Source organism: Prenolepis imparis, unplaced genomic scaffold (genome assembly GCF_030444845.1).
Source record: "Prenolepis imparis isolate NDT839.2.m4 unplaced genomic scaffold, iyPreImpa1.0 SCAF_10, whole genome shotgun sequence".
Taxonomy (NCBI): domain Eukaryota; kingdom Metazoa; phylum Arthropoda; class Insecta; order Hymenoptera; family Formicidae; genus Prenolepis; species Prenolepis imparis.
In genome coordinates, this window is record NW_028141168.1 from 16801634 (window position 1) to 16824384 (window position 22751).

At 34.9% G+C, this 22751-nt stretch overlaps 3 protein-coding genes and 1 long non-coding RNA gene across 11 annotated transcripts; 1 reads left to right on the plus strand and 3 right to left on the minus strand.

The window, feature by feature from the left end:
* Positions 1-1476: 1476 nt before the first annotated feature.
* Positions 1477-13229, minus strand: LOC145941820 (uncharacterized). 3 transcript variants are annotated; one of them, XM_083048144.1, is made up of 6 exons: positions 12910-13229; positions 4364-6292; positions 3986-4279; positions 3154-3384; positions 2612-3076; positions 1477-2091 (listed from the first exon to the last, which is right to left on the minus strand). In XM_083048144.1, exons 1-6 carry the CDS (start codon positions 12922-12924, stop codon positions 2071-2073), a joined length of 2955 nt encoding a protein of 984 aa, XP_082904270.1. In that variant the 5' UTR covers positions 12925-13229; the 3' UTR covers positions 1477-2070. The 3 variants fall into 3 exon arrangements, with proteins under 3 accessions (XP_082904270.1, XP_082904268.1, XP_082904267.1); XM_083048142.1 differs by lacking the exon at positions 12910-13229 and adding an exon at positions 6545-6701; XM_083048141.1 differs by lacking the exon at positions 12910-13229 and adding an exon at positions 6539-6701.
* LOC145941821 (uncharacterized) lies at positions 6714-9120 on the minus strand. Of its 2 annotated transcripts, none has more exons than XR_014426222.1 (3): positions 8822-9120; positions 8137-8208; positions 6714-6826 (listed from the first exon to the last, which is right to left on the minus strand). It is a non-coding gene; the product is annotated as an uncharacterized LOC145941821 (long non-coding RNA). The 2 variants fall into 2 exon arrangements; XR_014426223.1 differs by having other exon boundaries at positions 8605-9112.
* Positions 13230-14482: 1253 nt separating the features above from the next.
* On the plus strand, positions 14483-15080 carry LOC145941639 (uncharacterized). The gene has a single exon (XM_083047831.1). It carries the CDS (start codon positions 14512-14514, stop codon positions 14986-14988), a length of 477 nt encoding a protein of 158 aa, XP_082903957.1. The 5' UTR covers positions 14483-14511; the 3' UTR covers positions 14989-15080.
* A 314-nt stretch (positions 15081-15394) lies between these two features.
* LOC145941637 (uncharacterized) lies at positions 15395-22083 on the minus strand. 5 transcript variants are annotated; one of them, XM_083047827.1, is made up of 5 exons: positions 21920-22083; positions 21655-21842; positions 20649-20714; positions 19830-19957; positions 15395-19636 (listed from the first exon to the last, which is right to left on the minus strand). In XM_083047827.1, the coding sequence occupies exons 2-5, from the start codon at positions 21694-21696 to the stop codon at positions 16264-16266; spliced, it is 3609 nt and encodes a 1202-aa protein (XP_082903953.1). In that variant the 5' UTR covers positions 21697-21842; positions 21920-22083; the 3' UTR covers positions 15395-16263. The 5 variants fall into 5 exon arrangements, with proteins under 5 accessions (XP_082903953.1, XP_082903954.1, XP_082903955.1 ...); XM_083047828.1 differs by having other exon boundaries at positions 21655-21783; positions 21916-22083; XM_083047829.1 differs by having other exon boundaries at positions 21655-21838; positions 21916-22083.
* Positions 22084-22751: the final 668 nt, after the last annotated feature.

The window sequence follows — 22751 nt, forward strand, 5'->3', positions numbered from 1 at the left end:
AAGCCGGCCAATCTATTCAACAATGTCGGAGATTCCTCTTTTCTCTTCTGTCAAGTCTCTGCTCGTTAAATGTAACATCTATTTCATTACATGTAAGAGTTATGATCTACGCGCGATATCACTTAATTTTCTCTTAACGTGCGACGACTTGAGAAAATAGTAAAGTATAGAAATATTATTTTTATTTCTCTCTTGCAGCAAGATTATTTCTTTCCTAAGTGTAAAAAAATATGGTACAATGTTTTTTATCAAACATATAGCATTACAATAGTATTATATTATTCCTTTCATACGATTTTACTCAAACTACGAATAACAAACAACGAGCGAAATTCGCGACACAAAATCCTCTTTCACCGTACCAAGTCGGAAGAGACTCACTTGCGTGATATGCATACATGCATATATGCATATCACGTACCTACTAACGTATATTTAGATGCAGCAATGCTCGTGACACTTTTTGGCGCAAGTCCAGCTTTACGAAATCGGCGAAAGTGATGACCGAACGTAGTTGGCAAATGCATAAAAGACAAATTCAAATCACTGTAAACGCGACTGTATTTCCAAAGAACCGCACCTGTAATTTTCTAAAATCAAAATGAGAAAGTTTGCGTTTTTTTAGTAACTTATACTATATAAGGTTTAATATATTGATAGCATGTTACCACAAGAATATTGTGTTTTGCATTGTGCAGAAAAATTTAAAATAATATTTAATACATATCGTTTCGATATAATTTGCAAAAATTAAAAATATTTTCTTAATTTGTTATTGAAATAAAAATATACTATTTGTTTTTATATATTAATAAATCAGATACTAGATTATCAATAAATCAACGTTTATTATTCTCTCATTTTCTATTATTTATTGTTTTTATATCGCGATGAAACATTGTTTATTTTAAGCCAAGTATGAATGTGAGAAAACTTTTGCATTGCAAAGTTTTAACATGCACGATAGACTCTGAGAAGATCGACCTTAAACTCACCTTGATTTAGTTTTCAGAATTGACGAAAGCACTTCAGGGAAAACGAAAGCGTGTTCGCTTAAAAGAAAAGTATAGAAACTCGTGTAATACAGACTGATCTGATTGATCAATGTATACAAAATATCTCGCTACTACTGAATCAGTGCTTAATTGATATATTCTTTGGCTAACTTGAAATCTATTTCTCTTTCTACGGAAATATCTCAGTATCAAGTTTCTTAATACTAACAGTTGAAACAATTAAAGATATGTAAACTTTTAAATAAATTTTAAAAAATCAAATAAGTCACAAAATCATCACTTATCAATTAATTTTAAGCAGATTTTACTTTTAAAAGATTTGAATTTGATATTTAGATATGTAATATTAAAGACAGGAAAATCATGAAAAGATTTTTTTTTCGACATTTTTGTGGAAGAATTATTCAAAAACACGTTTTAAAATAATTAAAAAGCAAATTTCTAAATACAAAAATTTAATATAAAAAAGATTATGACATATTCCTTATTTTTTTATGTTAATCCAAGTAACGTAAATATGATTGAACCGCCAAAAAAACAGTATAGTTCTCTTGTAAAAGAGAGAATTACCAAAATGAAAATTATTAAAACTATGTAGCTTATTTACAAATTATGTATAAATTGGCATTCTCTCTGTATTTAAAATATTTGGTTTCTAACCACTTTAATAGCGGACAACAATCATGATGACTTAATGCAAATATATGCCGCGCTGTTATAGTTTCTCCTAGTCTCTCTGCTTGTGTTTGTTGACTTATTGAATTACTTATAACAAAACTCATATAAAGCTACACATGCTCGGATTACAAAATACATTTATCTGGTACACTGGCCACAATAATCACTTACGCACATACGTAGAATCAAAATAGAGAGAGGATTCATCCCGGTTTGCATTAAATATTATTAAGTTAAAAAGTTCGTAGAAATGTGGTGAAAAAACTCCGTTTTAAAATAACTGTCCACAATCACTCATCGCTCACTGAAACATATCATCAATATTGTCTGCACATGCACAAATAATCCTTTTTGAGCATTTTTCACAATTGATGCGTCATCGCCTGGCACGTGATACCTACAAAACGAAAAAATTAAATATTGTCTAAAAAGTTTTATCAAAATCACACGGCAAATAAAAGTATATTTTTTTATATCTCTACGACAAAAAAAAAGTGCAAAAAGATAGAAAATTGCAAAAGATGTACTTCTAGAATACTTTCTAAATAGAATAATAGAATTACAGATTATATAATTTAAAATGACAATTTTAATGAAAAATATTAATTCTATATCTATTTATTATCAAAGAAATTAAATTGCCGTAAATATAAAGATTAAAAAATAGATTAGTGATATAATGACATAAAAATAGATGGTATAAAAATAGATCAGTGATTAATTATTTAAAAGCGGTGCTCTATTTTGTTTTAAAAGAAATGTTAGTACAATAATTCTAGCAAAGAAGTCTGTAGCATGTCAAATATTAAGAAGCAAATAACTTCATAAAGTAAAAAATAAATTAAAACAGGCAGATAAAATAATTTAGATGAAGGATATAATTATAAGTTGCATATACAATATATAGTCGTATATACCTTTGAATGTCCAGCATACAGCACAGGAACTTCAAGGGATTCACTGTCTTCGTTCTCGTGTTCACTTTCGTCAAGCGACGCAAACTCCTCGTGCTCCATGATACCCCACAAGGGAACGCTATCTGGACCCGTAGAAGCCACAGCCAAGTTGTTCACAGCCTGAGGTAGCACTTGATAGGCTTTCTCGATCGACTCGAACGTATTGGACTTCTTCTTGATTTTCTTCGTGTCCGTTACCAAGGCTTTAGAGTTTCTGTCCGCTTCTTTCGCCGCTTTTTCTTTCTTCTTGTCGGGAGAATTTGATTTAGGGGTAGTTATGATAGGCTGAGGCGTCACCACGTAGACACGTTCCTTGTTCACTGGAGAAATATCCACGGAGAAGCCCTGCCATGTGACGTCCTTTGTGGATGCGGTAGAAGAGTCGGTAGAACTCTCGGTCGACTTTGAATTTCCGACCTGTATCATCTTAAACGGAAGACGTCGAAAAAAGATTAGACATTATTTCTTTGTATTAATGTTTCCTTTAAATTTTGATTAATTACTTGTACTCGCGGTCCTTCTACACGGCTGCTGGCCAAACCTTTGTAGTCTAGATCATTGAAAGTGAATCCGGCCAGAGTAAAGGTTTTAACATTATCGTCGTAAGGACCGACTCCATGATTAACAGGTTCGGTGGTCGTCAAGTACTCATTAGGAATCTGCTTTGAAGGGAAAAGATACGGATTGACCGAACTAGGCGATACTGTACTAACAGTCGTACCCTTCGAATATTCCTAAATTGAACACAAAAAAACATTTATCGCTATTGTACTCGTTGTATACTACAATCATTATTATAATTTTCGACATTAATTATAGATTTTACATTGTCAAAAGTTTATCATTAAAATTATTTTTTCAATCTAGAATTAAACCCGCCAGTATTAATGCTGAATCTAAGAGATGCATAATAAAAGAAGAAAAAAATATTTAAAAAAAGATAAAGAATTTAAAAATTTTTTATGCACACACAATTACACGATATATTTTTAACTTATATATAATATTTATATATATATATATATATATATATATATATATATATAAAGAGTAAAATTGAAATAGTATTGTTCTATTCGTTGAAAATTTATGCTTAAAAAAAATCTTTTGACAGGTAATAAAATTTTTTATCACAATGTTTGATGCATTAGAAAAAATGAAATAAAAAGATATTATTTATTAATGTTTATAACTTATATCTTTTTATATTGATTCATCATTTAGTTACATTTGACTCTGACAGATTCAACATTACACTGGATTAAAAATTTTAGATCTATTATTCTATCTTATCTATTTAGAAAAATATATTTATTGAAATAATATGACATGTACCTGTATCGTCCAATTATCAATATTCTTTTGCAATTTATGTACGTCTATAGAATTGTTCACTTTAGTACCAACTTTCCTAGTAATATCTTCCAATAATGCCGAAGTAGTCGGCCAAGTATACGAAGAATTCGGAGGACTGGTCACTTTAATACTGTTCCTTGATTCTTCGCCAAAATACGTGTCGTGATTAGATTCAGTCGCGACATGCAAAGACTTTTGCTCGTGTTCTCGTTCGTGTGATGAATGGAACGGAAGTGGTGTGTACTGTGACGTGTAGGGAATAATGAGCTGTACCTGAATTTATAATCACAAAAGATTAAATTATAATACTTATCAACATAATTTTTGAAGACGTGTTCTTTTATTCAATCGTATCACCTTTTTATTCCTCTTCGCGCCTTGCTGTTTTGTGGATGTCTTATTCGCGTCTTTCGATTTAATATTAACACTTTGATTCAATGTTTCCTCCGCTACATCGTCGTAAGGATTCAACACAGAATTCAGAGTGCCCCAAAGCCCTCCGCTCTCTTTATTCCTTGAAGTCGTCGATGCGACACTCGACCATAAATATCCAACCTGATCAGATGGCGGAATATAGGAAACGTCTTGCCCCCGAAGAGCCTTATAATCATAAACATTTCCATTGGAGCCTTGTATCGCACTGTCGTTGATCTTTGACTCCTCTGAGGGTGTCACAAAATTGGCTGTCTGGAAGCGATCCGTAGAAAAGTAAGATTCCGTTGTAGTAGCGGCGTGATGTGTTCCAAAAATCTCATCGTCAGGTGCCAAAGTCGTCCCGGTAGTCGTCTCGGTATTCGTAGAGTCTGTGAACGCGTTAGAGGTCGGCGGTAACGAGGACGAGTCCGTCCGACTTTCACCCTTGTGCGTGAAATCTAGCAACAGTGACTCCTCAAAATGTATTGAATCTACAATCTTCGTGGAAGATCCATCTGTAGCACGCAAAGGTGCGCGAGAGTCTTCAGCAACGTTGGCGCTGGAGGCCAAATCATTGTATTGATGCTCGAAATTGCCCGGTATTCGATCGCGACCGGAAATTCCGTAACTGCTGGGAGGATTTTGATCGATTAGAACCCCGGAATTGCCAAACGATGTTTGATGACTTATGGAATCGAGTGAACTCTGCGTTGCGGTATATTCAAATCTTTCCTTGTCTGGTATAAGATCTGAATGACCATGAGACACCTGAGTGCCGCTAGAAGATAGATCACCGTGCGCATCATAAGTCTGAGCATAATGCTCGAACTCTCCGTTGCTCACGCCAGGATTGCCTGCGTCGGGATTGGTATATCTTAATTCTTGATGAACAACTCCTCGATTAGAATAACTCGAAAGATCTGGATAAACGGATGTTCCACCGTTGAAACTGAGTTGCGCTGTATCCGGAAAAGAGTCATTTCCCGTGGACAATGCAACATCTCCAGAAATAGACGATGGTGGTGGCGGTGCGTTAAGATATTCCGGTAACTCCGAATTATTATCCGTAACGGCTTGTCCAGGATAATTGAAGCTTTCCGCCTTGAAGAGCGGTGGCATTGCTCCAGGATACAGATGTGGATTTGGCAGCGGGCTAATGAAGGATCCGTCTTGTCCACCGATGGGTGGCGCGAAAGAAAAATCTGGAGCTCTAACTTCCTGCGAAGCAGCATGATGAGCGTCGTAAGGTATTTCGCGGTTTCTGGATGGCAGATATTCGCCATTTAATGATGATAATTGAGGCGGCGGTGGTGGTGGCGGCAGTGCGAAGGAAGCATCTCCCGGATGAGAAAATTCACCGTGCTGCATCGGTATCCAGGGAACTTTGTTGCAAGTATTGCAGTTCTTGGCTTTATCCGAGGGGGGATATCCAGGGTGATTGTTGAGGGAAGATGAAGGAAGAGGTGGTTTATCATAAGTTGCAGGAGAGGGATCGCCATAGATCCCTGCTGGAACTGGAGGTGGGATAAAGTTCGGTGGGGGATACGAAGTTTCGGCATGCAGGGGTGTTGGTGGTGGTGGTGGTGGTGGTGGTGGTGGTGACAACGGTGATGCTTTTGACGGAGAACCGGAAGCGAAGGGATTGAACCAATTCATTAGCTGCGCAAAGTATCCTGGCGTATCAGTCGATTGAGGGTTAACCAATCTTGGAATTCTATTCGGTGAATGAAACCTCGGCGGTGGTGGTGGAACGAGGTATTCGCTCAAATTGATTCTACGAATACGTCGAATGTTGTTAGAGTCACCCCGGCCATTCCTGATGATAGAGGCCGCGCTGATTGCGCAGATCACTAGCAGTAAGAATGGCAAGGCCTGAAATATCAAATTATTGCTTTACAATAAGAAAAACAAGGATTTATATAAAGAATAGTAATTTTATTTAAAGAAAATAATATTGTGTAGAAGAAAAGAGAGAAAAAATCTACAAATTATTCGCAACAACATAATTAATATCTATTAGTGGTCGAAGTTTTCTCTATACAATTATTTCTAAATAATAAAAGCAACAGGAAAATAAGAATGACAAAATCATTTGATTATTAAAATTGTTAGACATACACTAACAATTGCTTTTCTCCTTGTCGATATTCCAGGTATCATTTGACCGATGAAAGCTTGTACGTATTATTATATACACTTTCCGCAACAATCAATGACACGACGGTGGAAATAAATGTGCGGTAGAACAAACTAGGTCGCATCATGGGAATCATTCTACCGAGAATTATGTATGCCGTGCGCGAAACTAGACGCCTTCTCCCTCGTTATTTTAGAATGGAGTCCTCGTTGAACTTGGTTTTCCTCTCTTTAGTCCTGGATGCAGTTCATTACCCCGTTTTACGTTAGCTACACGTAAATCACGCACAAAATTTACACAAGATACGGACAATATATCGCTGTACCGCAAATATCATTACGCGAAACAGCCAACAATTGGTGGCAGTTGCGTTTGAAGTGATTTCCAACAACTGCTACAAATGCATACGCTTGGTAATTCTTAGTTTTCACACTTGTTTAGCGTTATTAAACTAAACGTTATTAGATTTCGCCCGACACTCTACGTACCACTAATTTCAAAATTGGCTTTCTAAGTGAGTGAAAAGCACGCGTAAATGTCGTTCGAGATTCCGAGGCTCTTCGACCTATTTAACCGACATAGAACCCAGCAATCATCGTTCTTTCGAAGAGATTCTAAGTCAGCTAGTCATTACCGATGAGAGGTCATAAGGCATAGAATGCGATGTAAGGTCATGATTCTGTGCCATGGATTCAATTCCAATAGAATTGCTTCTTCTAGAAGAGTTTCTTCCGTCTATTACTCCTTTAGTCGTGGTTATATGTATATAAAATCATTATTTAATAATTAAGTTAATAATTACAGACAAGACATTTCCAATGTACTCTTTAAATATAAATTTAAATGTACGTTTTCAATCGATTTTAAAATTAATTATAATTCCTCAATCTTTCGTGTAATGGATTTATTTCAAAATATTTATACTGTCTGTAATATTTGCGTTCTGGATTACTACGAATTAAATCTTTGAAATCTCCCAAACGTTTGAGTAGCATATCAAAATACAATAGCATAATTGAATAATATTATATAATTATTCTAATATAAAGCAAAGAATATATATTTTAATAGAAACACTATAAAAATAATAATATAACGAAATTCGATGTGCGAATTATTCTCTCAGGAAAAGAGCGACAAGTGTGGAAAACTGGTACAAGGAAACCTTTATCGCGGAAAGTCGCGAGGAAAACGAATGAAATGTCGAAGAAAGGCCGAGAATCTGTCGCGATTCGCAACACCCACTTGCAAAGCATTAGATGCTGAGATTCTCCCACGTGAATTGAATGCAAGTGCTCCACGTGCTAATTCCTCCCGTATATACGAGCCCTTCACCGCGTCGCGCTTCTCGTGAGAGAGAACGAGAGTAGTCGCGGGTGACCGTGTTTGTCCCGAGCGAACCGGAAGCGTAGGAAAGTGAAGAAATAGAAAAAAAAATGGCGACACACACGTGCCTGCACATAAAAATAAGGAGGCGTATACGGGCTCGCCTCTAATAATGCATTACGGCTTTGCGAACATACACAGACGCGCATTATGCAAATTACTTCCGACGAGAGCGCATCTTCTGTCTACTTACAACATGCTATTCGCGACGCATCGCATAGACGGTTGCGTTTACGGCTCACAGGTGTTCGACGTAAAGTGGTTTCTGGATTGTAACACGCGAATCAAAATAATTACACGTCTCTTACAAAGAAAGAGAGAGAGAGAGAGAGAGAGAGAGAGAAAGAGATATTTTGTACAAATAGAAAATTTTCTTCAAAGACATGTAAATTAATTAGATTTCTTATTAATTACATGAATTCTGTAAATCTGTTTCTATAAATGTTTTTTTTTAAATATATATATATGTATATATAATAATTTAACTCTAGCAAAGTGAAATGGTGTAGCGCCATTTCCTAAGATAAAAACGCTAATGAGAGAAGTCAGTAGGCTACAGATACCCGGCAGGTATTAATCAAACATGGATTGCGAATAATAGTGACTCCGCAATCTTAAGTCAAGGATGGAATCAAGGATAGAAGAACAGGTCGAAATCTACTAGGAAGCGGATATATCCGATTTCTCGGCTGGCGATCATCAGAACGAGAGAACATCTGGACGAGAGCATCAATTTGGCACACGGGTTCCACGATCCACTATTTACGACGAACGGATTCGAGCACTATCGAGCATAGTACAACCAATATATCGATTCTTTTCTCCGACCGTCACGTTCGGATGAAAGATTATGATTCCATTTGGCTGCTACATTATACCCGATTTCGATCGCAACATTGCGGGGTCTCGACACGATGGTGCGAGATGAGAGAACGAATACGAATGCGTTTGCATGCAGCAGCGTAACGACATTGAAAATCGACGATGCATCTCAGTGACATAACTTCCGCTCTCAAAATAGTAAGCTTCTTGGCATCACTTGACTAAAAATAAATTGAAAAATAAATGCATAAATATCTTTTTGAATTAATAGAATTTTTCTTACACATCAATTTACCTTTGGTAACAAAGAATAATGTGTGTATTAATAAATATGCAAACAATTGTCATAATAATCAACATTGTATTAAAGACGCAGAAGTGGATAACGAGAGTTTCAACAAACGTCATTTGCGAAAAAAAAAAAAAAAAAAAAAATCCGGCAAAGATGCAATCGCGCAGAGGTCATTCGCGCGCTTTCTCATTAAGAGCGTCTCACGCTGCCGCAGAAATTCATTACTAAAACAACCGATTATTAAAATTGATTACGCCACTGAGCTCATGAACTCGTCGTTGGATGTCGTGGATGTATAAGCTGCCACGCACACATTCGTACGACGAGTAATGTAGGTAAGTGGGCTGTGGGTATTACGAGAGTCGAGACCTACAACGCGCGAGAGAAGACGATGTAACGTGCGCTCGCGCTCGCGTGTAATCCGACTGCGTATGTATATATGTATGAATGTGCGTGTCCCACGCGACATACGCGCGTTTGTCGGAAAATGAATGTCAGCGCTAATCGAGACGAACCGGTGCCGATATAATGAGGCTGCGCTCTCCATCGCCTGGGATGAATAAAGTTACCCGAAATGAAACCGTCATCGCGTTTATGAGAAATCCTCCAGTCACATGCGAGGTATCTCCTGTGAAATCGAGATCGTTCATCGACGAGATCGATATATCCAAAGGCGAAACTTTCGATGTTATTCAACGTGGACCACGTGCGCGAGCAGCGGAGATTTCTTTGACAGAGCGCAATAATTATTACGGCGAAATTAATAGTATGAAGCGAATGCGTATATAAGAAAATTTATATACCTCTGAAATATTTTCAAGAGTATGTATTCGTTTTTTTTCCTCGTAAAATAATTTGGAAACTATAACGTCCAATGCTGACAAGACTGTAAAAGGATAATGATATTATGCTGTCACTTTTCAAGACAGAGTTTAAATTCTTCTGAGCCTCATCCCGTGGGAATAGTCGAGTGAAAATCGGGAGAACTCGTAAGAAGAAAGAGACGAGCCCTAACGGTACTTCAATGCCGCAGAAGACAATTACAAGAGCGTCGAAACAGAGAGAGTTAACTATTGTATTTACATCGCGAGCTCTCTGCTCCAGTTTGACGAATGTCGGAAAAATATGTCATTTATATTCACTTCTCGTATGATTTTGTTAGGGCAAGTAATCGAAATAATTGATTGTTTTATTATAACTAATTAAAACTATTAATTTGGGAAAAGAACAAGAATTATTTCCATCGAATTATCGTCTTGTTCGCAAAATAAATTGGAATTATCAATCTTTTGATCATACTCTTAGCTCTCTTATTTTAAAAAATTTGATTGCATAAATATTTGCAAAATACAAATATATATATACGTAACAATAAGAGTTAAAAATAAAATTATTAAAATTAGTAAAGAAAATTATTGACAAGGAAAGAATGTACCTAACAAACGGAAGAAAACTTCACCTTTATTTTGTCAATGCAAACATTTCTGTTAGCTAAACTTTCTCGACTCTTGCTATGCTCGTTCAAATCAATATCACACATTGTATTATAAAATAAATATTGCAGTATAATATAGGTTACTCGTAAATACCCGTGAAACATTTATTTCGGCTCTTAATATTGATAGTGAGAAACCTTGCAAAATCTCGTTTAAATAAGATACTATTGTATTAAAACAAACTAGTTATGCATAACTGAAATACAAAAATAGTTTTGTATTTGCTTAGATATCACATGTTCGTAAAGATCAGTAATGACACTTCACTAAAGTTGAATAGATAAAACACGTACAAATGAAAAGATCTAAAATCTTCTTCCTGCTTCTTTAAATAATTTCTCACGTTTCTATATTTCATTCGTTATCAGTACATTTACAGATAAAATTTAAACACATATAATCTGTCACTGCATGCAATGATATCAGCAACATGACTGACAGGAATAAAAAGTATTGAAAAATACTTTAAATTTTGATTCCTAAATAATACTATAAATGTATACAATATTTCATAATTGGCAGATTATTTAAATCAATTTTTCCTTAACCCTTTAAAGAAGAATATTATTTTTAATAAACCATCTATCAAAATTTAACGTTTAATAGAACTCTTAAACCTAAACCTAAACTTTAAATTAAAATTTTATTAAAGAGTAATAAATATTTCAGAATAACAAATAATTATTCTGTTTTTACATTTGCAATAACTTAATTTGCAAAAAAAACTTTTCAGTTTTTATTCACGTAACTCAAATTTTATTAGCCTCTCTACATTTTTATTAACAAAAAATTGACTCCAGATTTAGCCGACGAGAAATAATGCTGTGTCTTCACTTCCGGTTAATTTTGAAATAAATTTTGTATAATTATCTTTAGTAGATGTATAAAATACTGTGTAATTGCAAAATATTCGCGCTTCCGTACACGTTTTTGGAAATCGAGACTAGATAAAACGGGCAAACGGAAAGCGACAAATTTAGGTCGTCCGAAAGAGTTTCCCTCTTCGACTGGAGTTGTGCCAAACAACAGCTTGATCGTTCGTCTCGAAAGCGGCATACGTCTTCGTCGTTCAGACGAGCACGATTCGCGGTGTGCATAAATCAGTCATGACTCTCGAGACACAAACGCCGGCCGTGCGCATTAACATACTACTCCGCTCTCCCGATTAATTAAAGAACGTGACTCTCTGAGATGATCTCCGCCGATTTATGAAATCGAGTTAATTGAAAATCAATTTCAGGGTTAGAAAGAACCTGTGATTACTAATATCAATAATTTGTAATAAATAAAATTCACTTTTCAATGTATATATCATAGGTACAATTCGATTATTTCCATAGAATATACAAATTTGTATTTTATTTATTTATATAAAAATTTATTTATATTTATATTTAATTTTACGCGTACGTAGAATGTTTTGCTTTCTTACTCTGCATCATTTTTCTCGATGAAAAATATTTTACCTATATATTTATATAATAATTTTTGTTTCTTATTTTTTATTTTTGTTTAATTTTTCGTGTTTCAAAATTTCCTTGAAAGTATTATAAGTCCCTAATCTAATGTAAATCATGTATATAGTACGAAATATATGTGCGAATATTAGAGTTTTACTGATGAAACAATGTTTAATATAAATGCAAAGAGTACACTTTTATTTCATCCATATGCAATATATATATATTAGACTCGAAAGCGGCGCACGTCTTTTCTATGTCGTCAAGGCTCCCATGACTCTCGATATATGTATATTATAATCGTGCAATCTACACGATTCGCCTCGTTATCGACATCGCATATATAGTCGACTTATGACGTATTAAAATAATCCATCATTAAATTCTCTAAAGTGGCCTAGAAACGTAAAGATAGCAATTTGCATTTTCAGTCAAAAACTATATTTTATCGCGATGAAATAATTTATAATACCACAAATAATATGTCTTATAACGAATATTTTACATTATTGTTACTAGTCCTGAAATTTTCAGAATATATTTTTACTGTATAAAATAAAATTATCAGCCTATTAAAAGACTTATTCATTATGTCTGTACAATTAATTTATTAATTTGTTAATTAGTTTATTGTTAATTTGTTAACTAATAATAAATGCAAGCAAATATTGCTCTCTTCTCGTTTTCATTATTAAATATGTACATCAAATTTAGTAATAATAATTTAACAACAATTTGGCAGCTAGTTGTTGATATATGTATATTATCAACATTAATTAATAAAATATTTTGCACATAAATTCGAAAAATTTAATCTAACAGCAATAATAACTCTACGACTACTTACTAAACACAGTGGCGATAATTAACAATTTTTTACTGATAGTATTACTCACTCTTCGAGCATCCATTTCTCCCACAGTCAGGATCTTCTTGTCAAGAACATGTCACAGTTAGGACGTAAAACCAAAATCACACTCTTCGTTCAAATTTTTTTTTTTTTTAGAACTAATCTACTTCCCACTAGCTCTCAACCTTGTGGCATTATCACAGCACGTAATGAGCGACCGACAGACACGGCAACTCGATTCTGTTCTTCGCCGCGAGAAGGTGAAGGTTGAAGTGGAAGGACGCAGGACTCTGAAACGCGCGGCCCGACCACGCGTGGGAAGGGAGATGGGAAAATATGAAAATAGAAGGAAGGATGCGCACTTGATCAGGGTCAAAGAGAGAGTCCATTGAAGCGTATTCGGTCCAAGTCACTTATATACATTCGCGCTTCTCTCCTTCCTATCTGACACCTCTCTCTCCTTCCCGTTGCACCTTTCCCTCGCTCCGAAATAAGGATCCCTCCGTATGCAATTCGGCCGATTTCTTTTCCTTTTTGTGAGACCACGGAGGAAAAACGGAGGATTTTTCTACCTGCTCGGAAAACCTGTCCCTCGACCGTGCTGATAATAAATATCGTCAAGAGTCTACCTGGAGTCGAGGGTTGGAATGTCGATCATGCCAGATAATGGCTCCTTTGTTCGGATGGTCGACAGTTTCACGTAATATTTTTCAGCATGTAACATTATATATGTAGGTACTTTTATTTTTTATATATATTTAATATAAAAATATATATAATAATTGAAATTATATTTTATTATATTTTATTATATTTTATTAAATTTTAATATTTTATATTAGAAATAATTATATTAGAGATTTTCAAACTCTCTAACAGCAAGATGCGAAATAAATAAATGTTTGATATGAGAGAGCGGAATAGGAAATGAAGCGTAGAAATAACTTATTTTGATTCGATGATTACATACAGGATATGCGCACATAATCGACACATAACGCCAGCACGTATAGAAACGTGCAATATAATAACGCGCCAGGACGTTAAACCCGGTGGGCGACTTTCTCGCCGCTTTCTGGCGATTTTGTATTCCGTAGATTCACCCTCGATTTCCTCGTCGTAAGGCCGTCGCCAGTTGAAAACGGCGCATTGTAAATCGTCCAACGTTTCACCTGAAAAGAAGCGTTGGGGATGGTCTCCAGGTACTGTCTTGATTTCAAACGACATACAATCGGACATATATAATGTGACATTTCAATTGCATCGCATTAGTAATTGAATGTGTTAATACATGTGTAGTCAATAAATTATTTTACTTGAATTAGAAAATAATATTAAAATTGATAAAAATAATTGGAAAAAAAAAAAGAAATATTGAAGAATCAAATTCATACAGAGATCAATCAATAAAATTTAGATTGGAGTTTTATAACACTCAATAGAGATAAGGTGCGCAAATTTATGCCAAGGTCTCGTCATTTTATCTGTGTACTGAGATTATATAGATGTCTACTTGCATTGGTATCCTAATTAAATCCCTAATAAACGAGCGTACGTCAGACGGTATAATTAAACCTCATCGTTATAAATGACGACATTATAAATTAGATCGCAGTCACATCGAATCGACACGACATGACACGTAATAATGGAACGTTTCTCAATCATCTTTTTGTATTTTCTGTGCTTCGGACTAATCAAAGTCGCCGAGGCTCAAAATACGATATTTAACTGCACCGAGGTAGGATTCTTCGAGATCTACGATGGAACGTGTCAAAATTATTACATGTGCATAGATAACGGCGAAAGGTTGACACTGGTGACATTGTCATGCGCTAGTTCTGCCATATTCGATCCTGTCCAAGGCAGATGCGTGTCCAAGAATACGACTACGTGCCAGCAAACTCCACTCTGCTCTCGATACGGCAGATTCCCGATACAGGACGCAAATTGTAAGAAATATTACCTGTGTTATTGGAATGGCAGCTCTTACACCATGATGGGCAACCTCTCGTGCCCGAATACGCTAGTGTTCGAACCGACGTCGGAGAAATGCGTGTCATCACAGAAATACGTATGTCCAGGAACACAATCAAATTATGCAAATACATCAATACAATCATAATACAATCTGCATAGAAGGTGTAATATTTTATGAAAACATATCACTATGTAATAATCTTAACAATTATTAAATAAAGAAATATTTTTAACGGCTCTCAGTATATAATAAATGTGATTTTTAAATCCGGCCAATAGAGCCAAGCACGAAAATTAATTCTAATTTTCCAGAACTGTATCTCTTGGTTTGATTCATCAATTGATGGAACTTAGTAATCTCAAACCAAGAGATACAGTTCTGGAAAATTAGAATTAATTTTCGTGCTTGGCTCTATTGGCCGGATTTAAAAATCACATTAATTATTAAATAATTTATGAAAGTGTAGAATTGTCATTCTTGCCAAATAATCTTCTTATAATTGTAACAAATATATACTGTAATAAATAGCAAAAGTAATATGGATCGAGAAGAAGGTGGAAAGAAAATTGATTTAAAAAATATTACACGAAATAATAATACATTTGATCTGATAAAGAAGAATATATGTGGCGCGATGGTATAATTATTTATAATTATAAATCATAAAGAGATTTCCGACATAAAAGAAATGTTATAGACTGATAGAAAAAATAATAAACGGACTTTTAATTATCGAGTGTGTTTAACAGTCATACTTATCACCTGCTGTATTATTTTCAACTTAATGAAAACAATAAAAGTACGTAACAATTCCTCGTTAGTACGATCCATTATAGGCGCGATTCGGTCAATGCAATTGTGCTACTATTGTTCACGATTAATTATTTTCGAACGTTATAAACGTGCAAGAGCTATAATCATTCGCGCGATAATCAAACGCCCGCTTAAAAGATTTATTAAACGTTGTAAATATATGTTCCTCCGATACCAAAAGCCAAATAAATTGACTGATTAAATTCGTATTGCTAAAGCGATTTATTGAAAATTATCTCAATAAATATATAAATTGTATCGATAAATGTGATATTTTTTTCTCTTTATAATCTTAGTTGCACATATTATATTTCTTTAATTATATAAATTTGTAAATACATTATTCGAAAATAAAAAGCATACTTTTATATTATAATTTTATTTAATTTTCTGTCATATCTTTTGAAAGACAAACGTAGATTATGAACGTCTTTCTTATAAATTTATATATGATCGAATTAATAAAGGACTCAATGAAAAATTTATACACACACAAAATACAATTTCTGTGTGATTTCAGCTTCTTTCAAAATTATATCTTTTATGTGATATTAAATTTTTTTTTTTTAAACGCCAAAGTAAAACTTGGACTTGCCAAACATCTATTCAAGGAAGGACTTTGTACAATGTGAATTCGATGAAAGTTCTAAGACTGCCGCCCATCGGCGCCTCCATGATCCTTTCGTTCGACCAATGTCCGACCTCTTCCTCAACCGCTCGTCTTGCCCTCGAGTGAATCCTGTCATCTTTCGGATCCGCTATGACATTTAGCAGATTTGTTTGGAGTATTTTCTTAATATTATTGACGGAGGTCAGGTTATTATGCATCAATTCCGACACCACGTTCTGCAATCCGACCGAAACATCCTCCCGTATCCCTGGTAATGTCTGTCGCACGACTTCTATCCCCGTCTCGTTGTCGACGTTCTCCTTTACCGAAGTTACTGTGCTTAAAACGGTTTCTGTAGTTGTATCGTTTCCATTTTCTGTACGTACTGTGCTCGTTTCCTCTTCAGGATTGTTTGTCGTCGTGGATATTTGTATGATCTCTTTTGTCGCATTAACATCCTGATATCCCAAAGTGCTTGAAGAATCAATATCGTTGTCTTTTATTGTCGAAAACGTTACGCTCTCATTTCCTTCTTTGGTTACATTTCTTTCATTCTCTATATATGCAGCACTTGTCTCCTGCTCGGGGTTACTTGTCGTCGTGGAAGGATGTATAGTCTCGTTCGTCAAATTATTTTGTAATTCTGAAGCGTTTAAAGAATTAGCCGAAATCGACGACTTATCAGAGAGATTCTTTTTAGCAATATCGAGTCCGCTTAAATCTCCTATTTTATTATCATCAAGACTTCTGCGTCTTCGTCGTCGAGGTGATACCTCGTTCTCTTCATCGTAATCAGGATACTGGGAGTCCTCGTTTTCAAGGCCGCGTCCAGAAGTAGACTGCTCTGAAATTAATTCTTCATAGGCAGAAGGAGATATCGTAGGTTCCATTTCTTCATAACTATAATCAATAGGATGGTTCGACTGCGTGACACTGATATGATTCGGTTTCTTTGTCAAATTGCCTAAGCTGGTACAATTTAGCAACGCGCCTAAGGTTTCCCTGTTGACAGAGTCGTTCAAGGATTTCAATTTTTTCAGAAAGTCAGAATGATCGTTTTCTGCTGAATTCTCGTTCAATGACAAATGCTTCTCAACCTCGACTAAGTTGTGCTTCTCCTTTTTCTCGTTGATATGTTCCAGAAGAACCTTTACTTTCAAGGTCAATTTGTGCTGCGGCGTACTTATAGTCGTGCTTCTTCGATGCGAGTCCACGCTGCCGATCGTTGAAATGTTCTCAGGCTCCTGAACGGGTAATACAGTCGTTGCGATACTTGCCACAGTCGTGTGCTGAATTTCGATCGTTGCTGATTCTTCAGACGAATCAGTTACGACCGAAGATTGACTTTTTGTTCGTAAAAGAACCGCGTCAGACTTTGATCGATCCTCGTCGGTTTCCTCCTCGGAACATATCCCCGACTCGCAGGACTCGGTGGTCGCACTGCCGCAATTTTCTGATTCGTCGCAAGATTCCGAACTGCTGACGTATGAACAATCCTCGGAGTTCTCACACGAATAATCGAGCCTGTTGCTGGCCGTCGACTTGATATTCGTAGATGATGTTGTGGAAGTAGTTGCTCCTTTCTCTGTAGTCTTTAGTCCAATTGTCGATACCTCTTCGGGTATTATTCCGCTTTCCTTGGATACTTTTTCAAACGTCAATAATGACGGAGTGGTTACACTTCCGGTTAAAAGTTCAGATAACTTGCTTAAACTCTTGTTAATTTTTTCGGATTCTTTCACGAATTCGGTGAATCCGTACGGTGATGCTGTGGTCGTAATAACTTGCTCAGCACTAATCTCACTTGAAGTTATTGTACTTATACTTGACAGAACATGGTCTATCTCATTTAATTCTTCGCTCGTCAACTCAACAGAAGTATATTCCTTATCTTCTTCGGTCGTCGTGAACTCTTCTTCCTTCTCATTTTCCGTCACGCTTGTCGTAGTACTCGTTTCTGGTGTGCTATTATCGAGATGTTCAAGAGTTGTAACAGATTCTTCGTCCATTGATTGAGGTCCGAGCTCTTCCGAAGATTTTATTAGAATTTCTGTCGTGGGTGTGAGGAGAGTTGTCGCTTCAGTAACTAAATCAGAAACTTCTTCCTCGCTTGATTCGGAAGAAATTTTCGGTACTTTTTTCTTGCTAGAAGTCTCTTTTTTTGTTTTCTTATGAACAGGTGCTTCCGTCACGCCTGATTCGGAGGACCGTTCTTCCGAAGATGAAGAAGGCGTGATATTCTCTTGCGTCGTACATGCTGAATCTGACGAGTCCTCTTCACAGTTCGAGATGCCTTTCCTTACAACAGGTGTTTTAAATGTATTATTAAATACTTCTTCACTAGATGACGTCGGTGGCTTCGTGATACCAATAGACAGACTAAGATCTTCTACGCTCTCGCTTTCACCGCTTCCTTCGTTTTTTGATGATTCAGTGATCTCTTCGCTACTTTTGATTGAAATGTTGTCAGACTTTGTGGTCACTTCACAAATGCCGCTCTCCGCACAGGATTCAGTAGTGGTATGTCTATTGTCCTTTTCAACTTCCTCGGAAGAGGTGCAGAGCTCTTCTTCAGTCTTTGCCGTTAATTTATTAATTTTGGGACTAACTTTGATTTCCACTCTCTTCTTCGGATTCTTCGAACCGTCGTTCCACTCTATAATGTTCTTACTGACTACCGGACCGACCCCGCATTTTACCTTTTTGTGCTGCCAGACAATAATGTCACCAACATGACTAATCGAAGTGAAATTGACTATCCTGCTGACCTTGGTGTCCTCGTCTAAAACCTCGAATAAAATCGTCTTGCCAACCTCTTTGTCATTCGTTGTTAATTCACCCTCAAGCTTTTTGCATTCGAGATATTTATCCGGTATAGTCGCCGAATTCTCGAAGGAGATCGTATACTCGCGGATCACCAGCCTCTTCGGCGGTCGAACGGTCTTGTTCTCTTTGATGGTTGTCGTCTCGATCCAACACAACGTGATATCCTCGTCCTCGTGAACACTGCTGATCGTTTTTGCTTTGGAATTATTGCCGAGCACTTCGTGAAACTCCTTGTCGACGCTTAACGTATGATTCGTTACGTTCCCGACGAAGCTACTCGTGTACCTTTGATTTTCCTTTTTGCCGCTCGAGCAGTTCGCTGATTGTTTCTCCTCGGAAATGTTTTCTAGCGATTTATAGTAATTATATGGCGATGTAATCTTCTTAGAAACTTCCTTTCTAGGAGTTTCCTTTTCAGAAGTTTGTTCCTGTTTGCCTTGTTTATGAAACTCTTTGACTCGATGACGATTGCGCCCACGATTGATGATATTCATGTTCACGTTTTGATTCATGTTTTGGTTCACATTTTGATTCTTTATTATGCTGTGCAGAAAAAGATAAAAAATCGAATCATTGACTGTGATAATCCGGACAATCGTAATATTTTGTATTAACAAATTAATTATATATTTTCTTATATTTATTATTTTATCGCATTATTCCCAATTATATCTTAATATTAGTTTAGATTATATGCTTTATATTATAGATTTATTTTACTAAGATTATACTTTACTCATAAATTTCGTTGTCGCTATCATCGTAAAATGAATCATCCGATGATTCCGGCTTCCTTGCACGAGATTGCGAAGTAATATCATAACTTTGAGAATCTGTTTCTTTATCTTTAATAGCATCCCGTATCTAAAGAATTAGATACAGAAAATTAATAATATAAAATTGAAAAAATATGTACAAAATAATTTAAATATAAATATATTTATATATACAAACTTATATGTGCACCATAACAAATCTTATTAATGCATAATTTTATTAATATTATGTGTCTCATTAAGAAATAATGAAGATTTATTCACAAAAATTATTTATGAGCCGATAAATAAATAAATTCTAATCAAAGCATTGCAATTAAGCATTGTTTAATAAAAATAATAGTCACAATAAAAGACATAACGTAGAAACTGCTATACTAAAACATATAATTATAAGAAATAGAAAATTATAAATATATCGATGACGACAAAAATATAAAAATATTCTGAAGAAATATTTCTTCCAGTTACTCTAAAAAGAACAAAACTTGACACAAATTTCCTCATTTAAAGCAGTATAAATCAAGCAGTCAAACAATAAGAAATAGAAAAATAAAAATATATATAAAAATATATAAAACATATACATATAAAAAAAGAATTTAAGATGCAATATAAGAATAAAGTGTCTATAGACCAATACATAAAAAAAAATATATTTACACCAAGTAAGTAAAAACAGAGTTATTATGAGAAATAAAAATAATTATAAACGTGTACTACAGAAATAAAAATAGATATATACAAATAGAAATATGCATTAATCACAAATTACATACTCGACTTGCATCTGAAGAACGAGAGGGAAATGGAATCGCAGCATTATGTCTAAACCAACTGCACACCTATTTTAATCGAACAAATATAATATTTCGTCGATAAATTATTATCGAAAACATATTATAATAAATATCTTTCAATGTTAACGATGTAAATTTAATTAAAGTACAAATAATTATAAATTTGTACGAGCAAATACATAATACAATTTCTCAAAATATATGTGAAAGTTTCGCGAAGACGCTCAATATCGCCTGGTGACGCGATCATGCATATGATTTAATTTAGAAAATGCCAGTTTCACACAATTGATCCGATCCATCCATGCAAGCCCGACGATAATCTCGGCACGCGAGATTAACCAACGAAATGACCTCACAGTACGCCGGCACGAAAGTGAGAATGATCGAGTAATAAAATATATGTACGATAAGACGGCAATATTCGCTGAGACAAACAAAGAATCTAGTTGCTTTTCCATCGCGTGCATCTGATGTATTTATGATTTTATTAAAGTGAGAGAAAATTAACTAACTTTTATAATTAATTTATCGAAATAAAGAAAGAAATCTATTGTAAACATAATATTTAATTAATCTTTTTTTATTTATATATGTATCTTCTTCATATGTATATATATGTTGCAAACTCTGTACATTCAGCTATTTTATAAAAAGAGCTTTTTTCATAAAGTTCAAATTTTTATAAAAGATATTGCATAAAAAAATGTAAACTTTTTTCATAAGAAAACAAAATTTTTTAAAAGAGAGTACAATATAAATCTCTCTATCTTCTTTTGAATATGTTCTTAGATGTGTTTGTAATAAATTAAACATCGAAATTACACAAAAAAAATAATGCAAAATGGTTTCATCATATTAATTAATTTTTACAAATTAAATAAATTATACGAGATAAAAAAATATTCTTAAATTATTTCAAATTTATGTTAACTTTTAGATAGATTGTAATGAAATAAGTTTGATAGAAGCAGACAATTCTTACCACAAGAACGAAAGATAAGGTATAAGGCGCGCGAACCAACATCGCCGCCAAAATGTGTCTCACTTCTCCGTTCGTTTCAAATCTTCTATCTCCTTGTCTCAATCAGTTTACACCCAACATCAGAATCCCCTAATTTCGTCAAGAAGAAGATTCTAAATCTTCCACTCTTTGCTTTGCGCTAAATCTATCTGATAATAGATATTGATGAAATAGATCAATATTCTGAATGTCTAGCTTTCTCTTAGACAAAGAAGTAATCACCAACAATCGGACCACGATTTCCAAAATTAGACTGCTGCTTCTCTTTTGATATTTTGACGACGAATGATCCAAAATGATGACACGATGGCCGACCGCAGCACTCGTCCGATGTTGATTCGGATTCTGTTGCTCACGAATGCCAACTCGGCTGGATCTAGCACCTTCGGTAAATGCACAAGTCACCATCCCCACCTGTTATCAAATCCTTCCGACCCCGCTCCAAGCCTTTAAGCCCACGATCCGACATCTCGATCTTCCGGAGTTGTTATCAGAAACGGTAACGTCTCGTCTGTTTGTTCCTCGCGTTAATGTTTCTAGTATAGCTCTTTTCTCCTCGCCGTCTCTCGACGATCGATTGATCAGTTAAACTTATCTTGCCGCCAATGCATCCTGTCGAAATAATTACTTCATCAAGTATTTTGTGCGTTTGAACTAATCGAAAATACTTTGTACGATCTGTTAATAAAAAATTTTCGAATCATTAATAAAAATTAAAACTTTCTGCTTATCATTTTTGTACTTTTCGCGCAATAATATTGTGCAAGTAAGTTATTTATATGTCAGATTTTTTCAAACATGACATTTAGACTATTTGCTATTTATTTATATAAAAATCTTTATTTCGGAAACTATAGAGAGCTGTACGACGTTGATTTCTTTAGATTTATGAAAGAAGATTCTACATATAGTTATACATCCATTCTAGTTTAACAGGCAATCGATAATTGACCGTGAAATATTTAATTTAGAAATCTTCGTTCGTTATGCACGATAAAATCCTGTTGCTTTGTTCGTCTATATGACAAGAAGAACATTTTGCTTGTCACATTTAATAA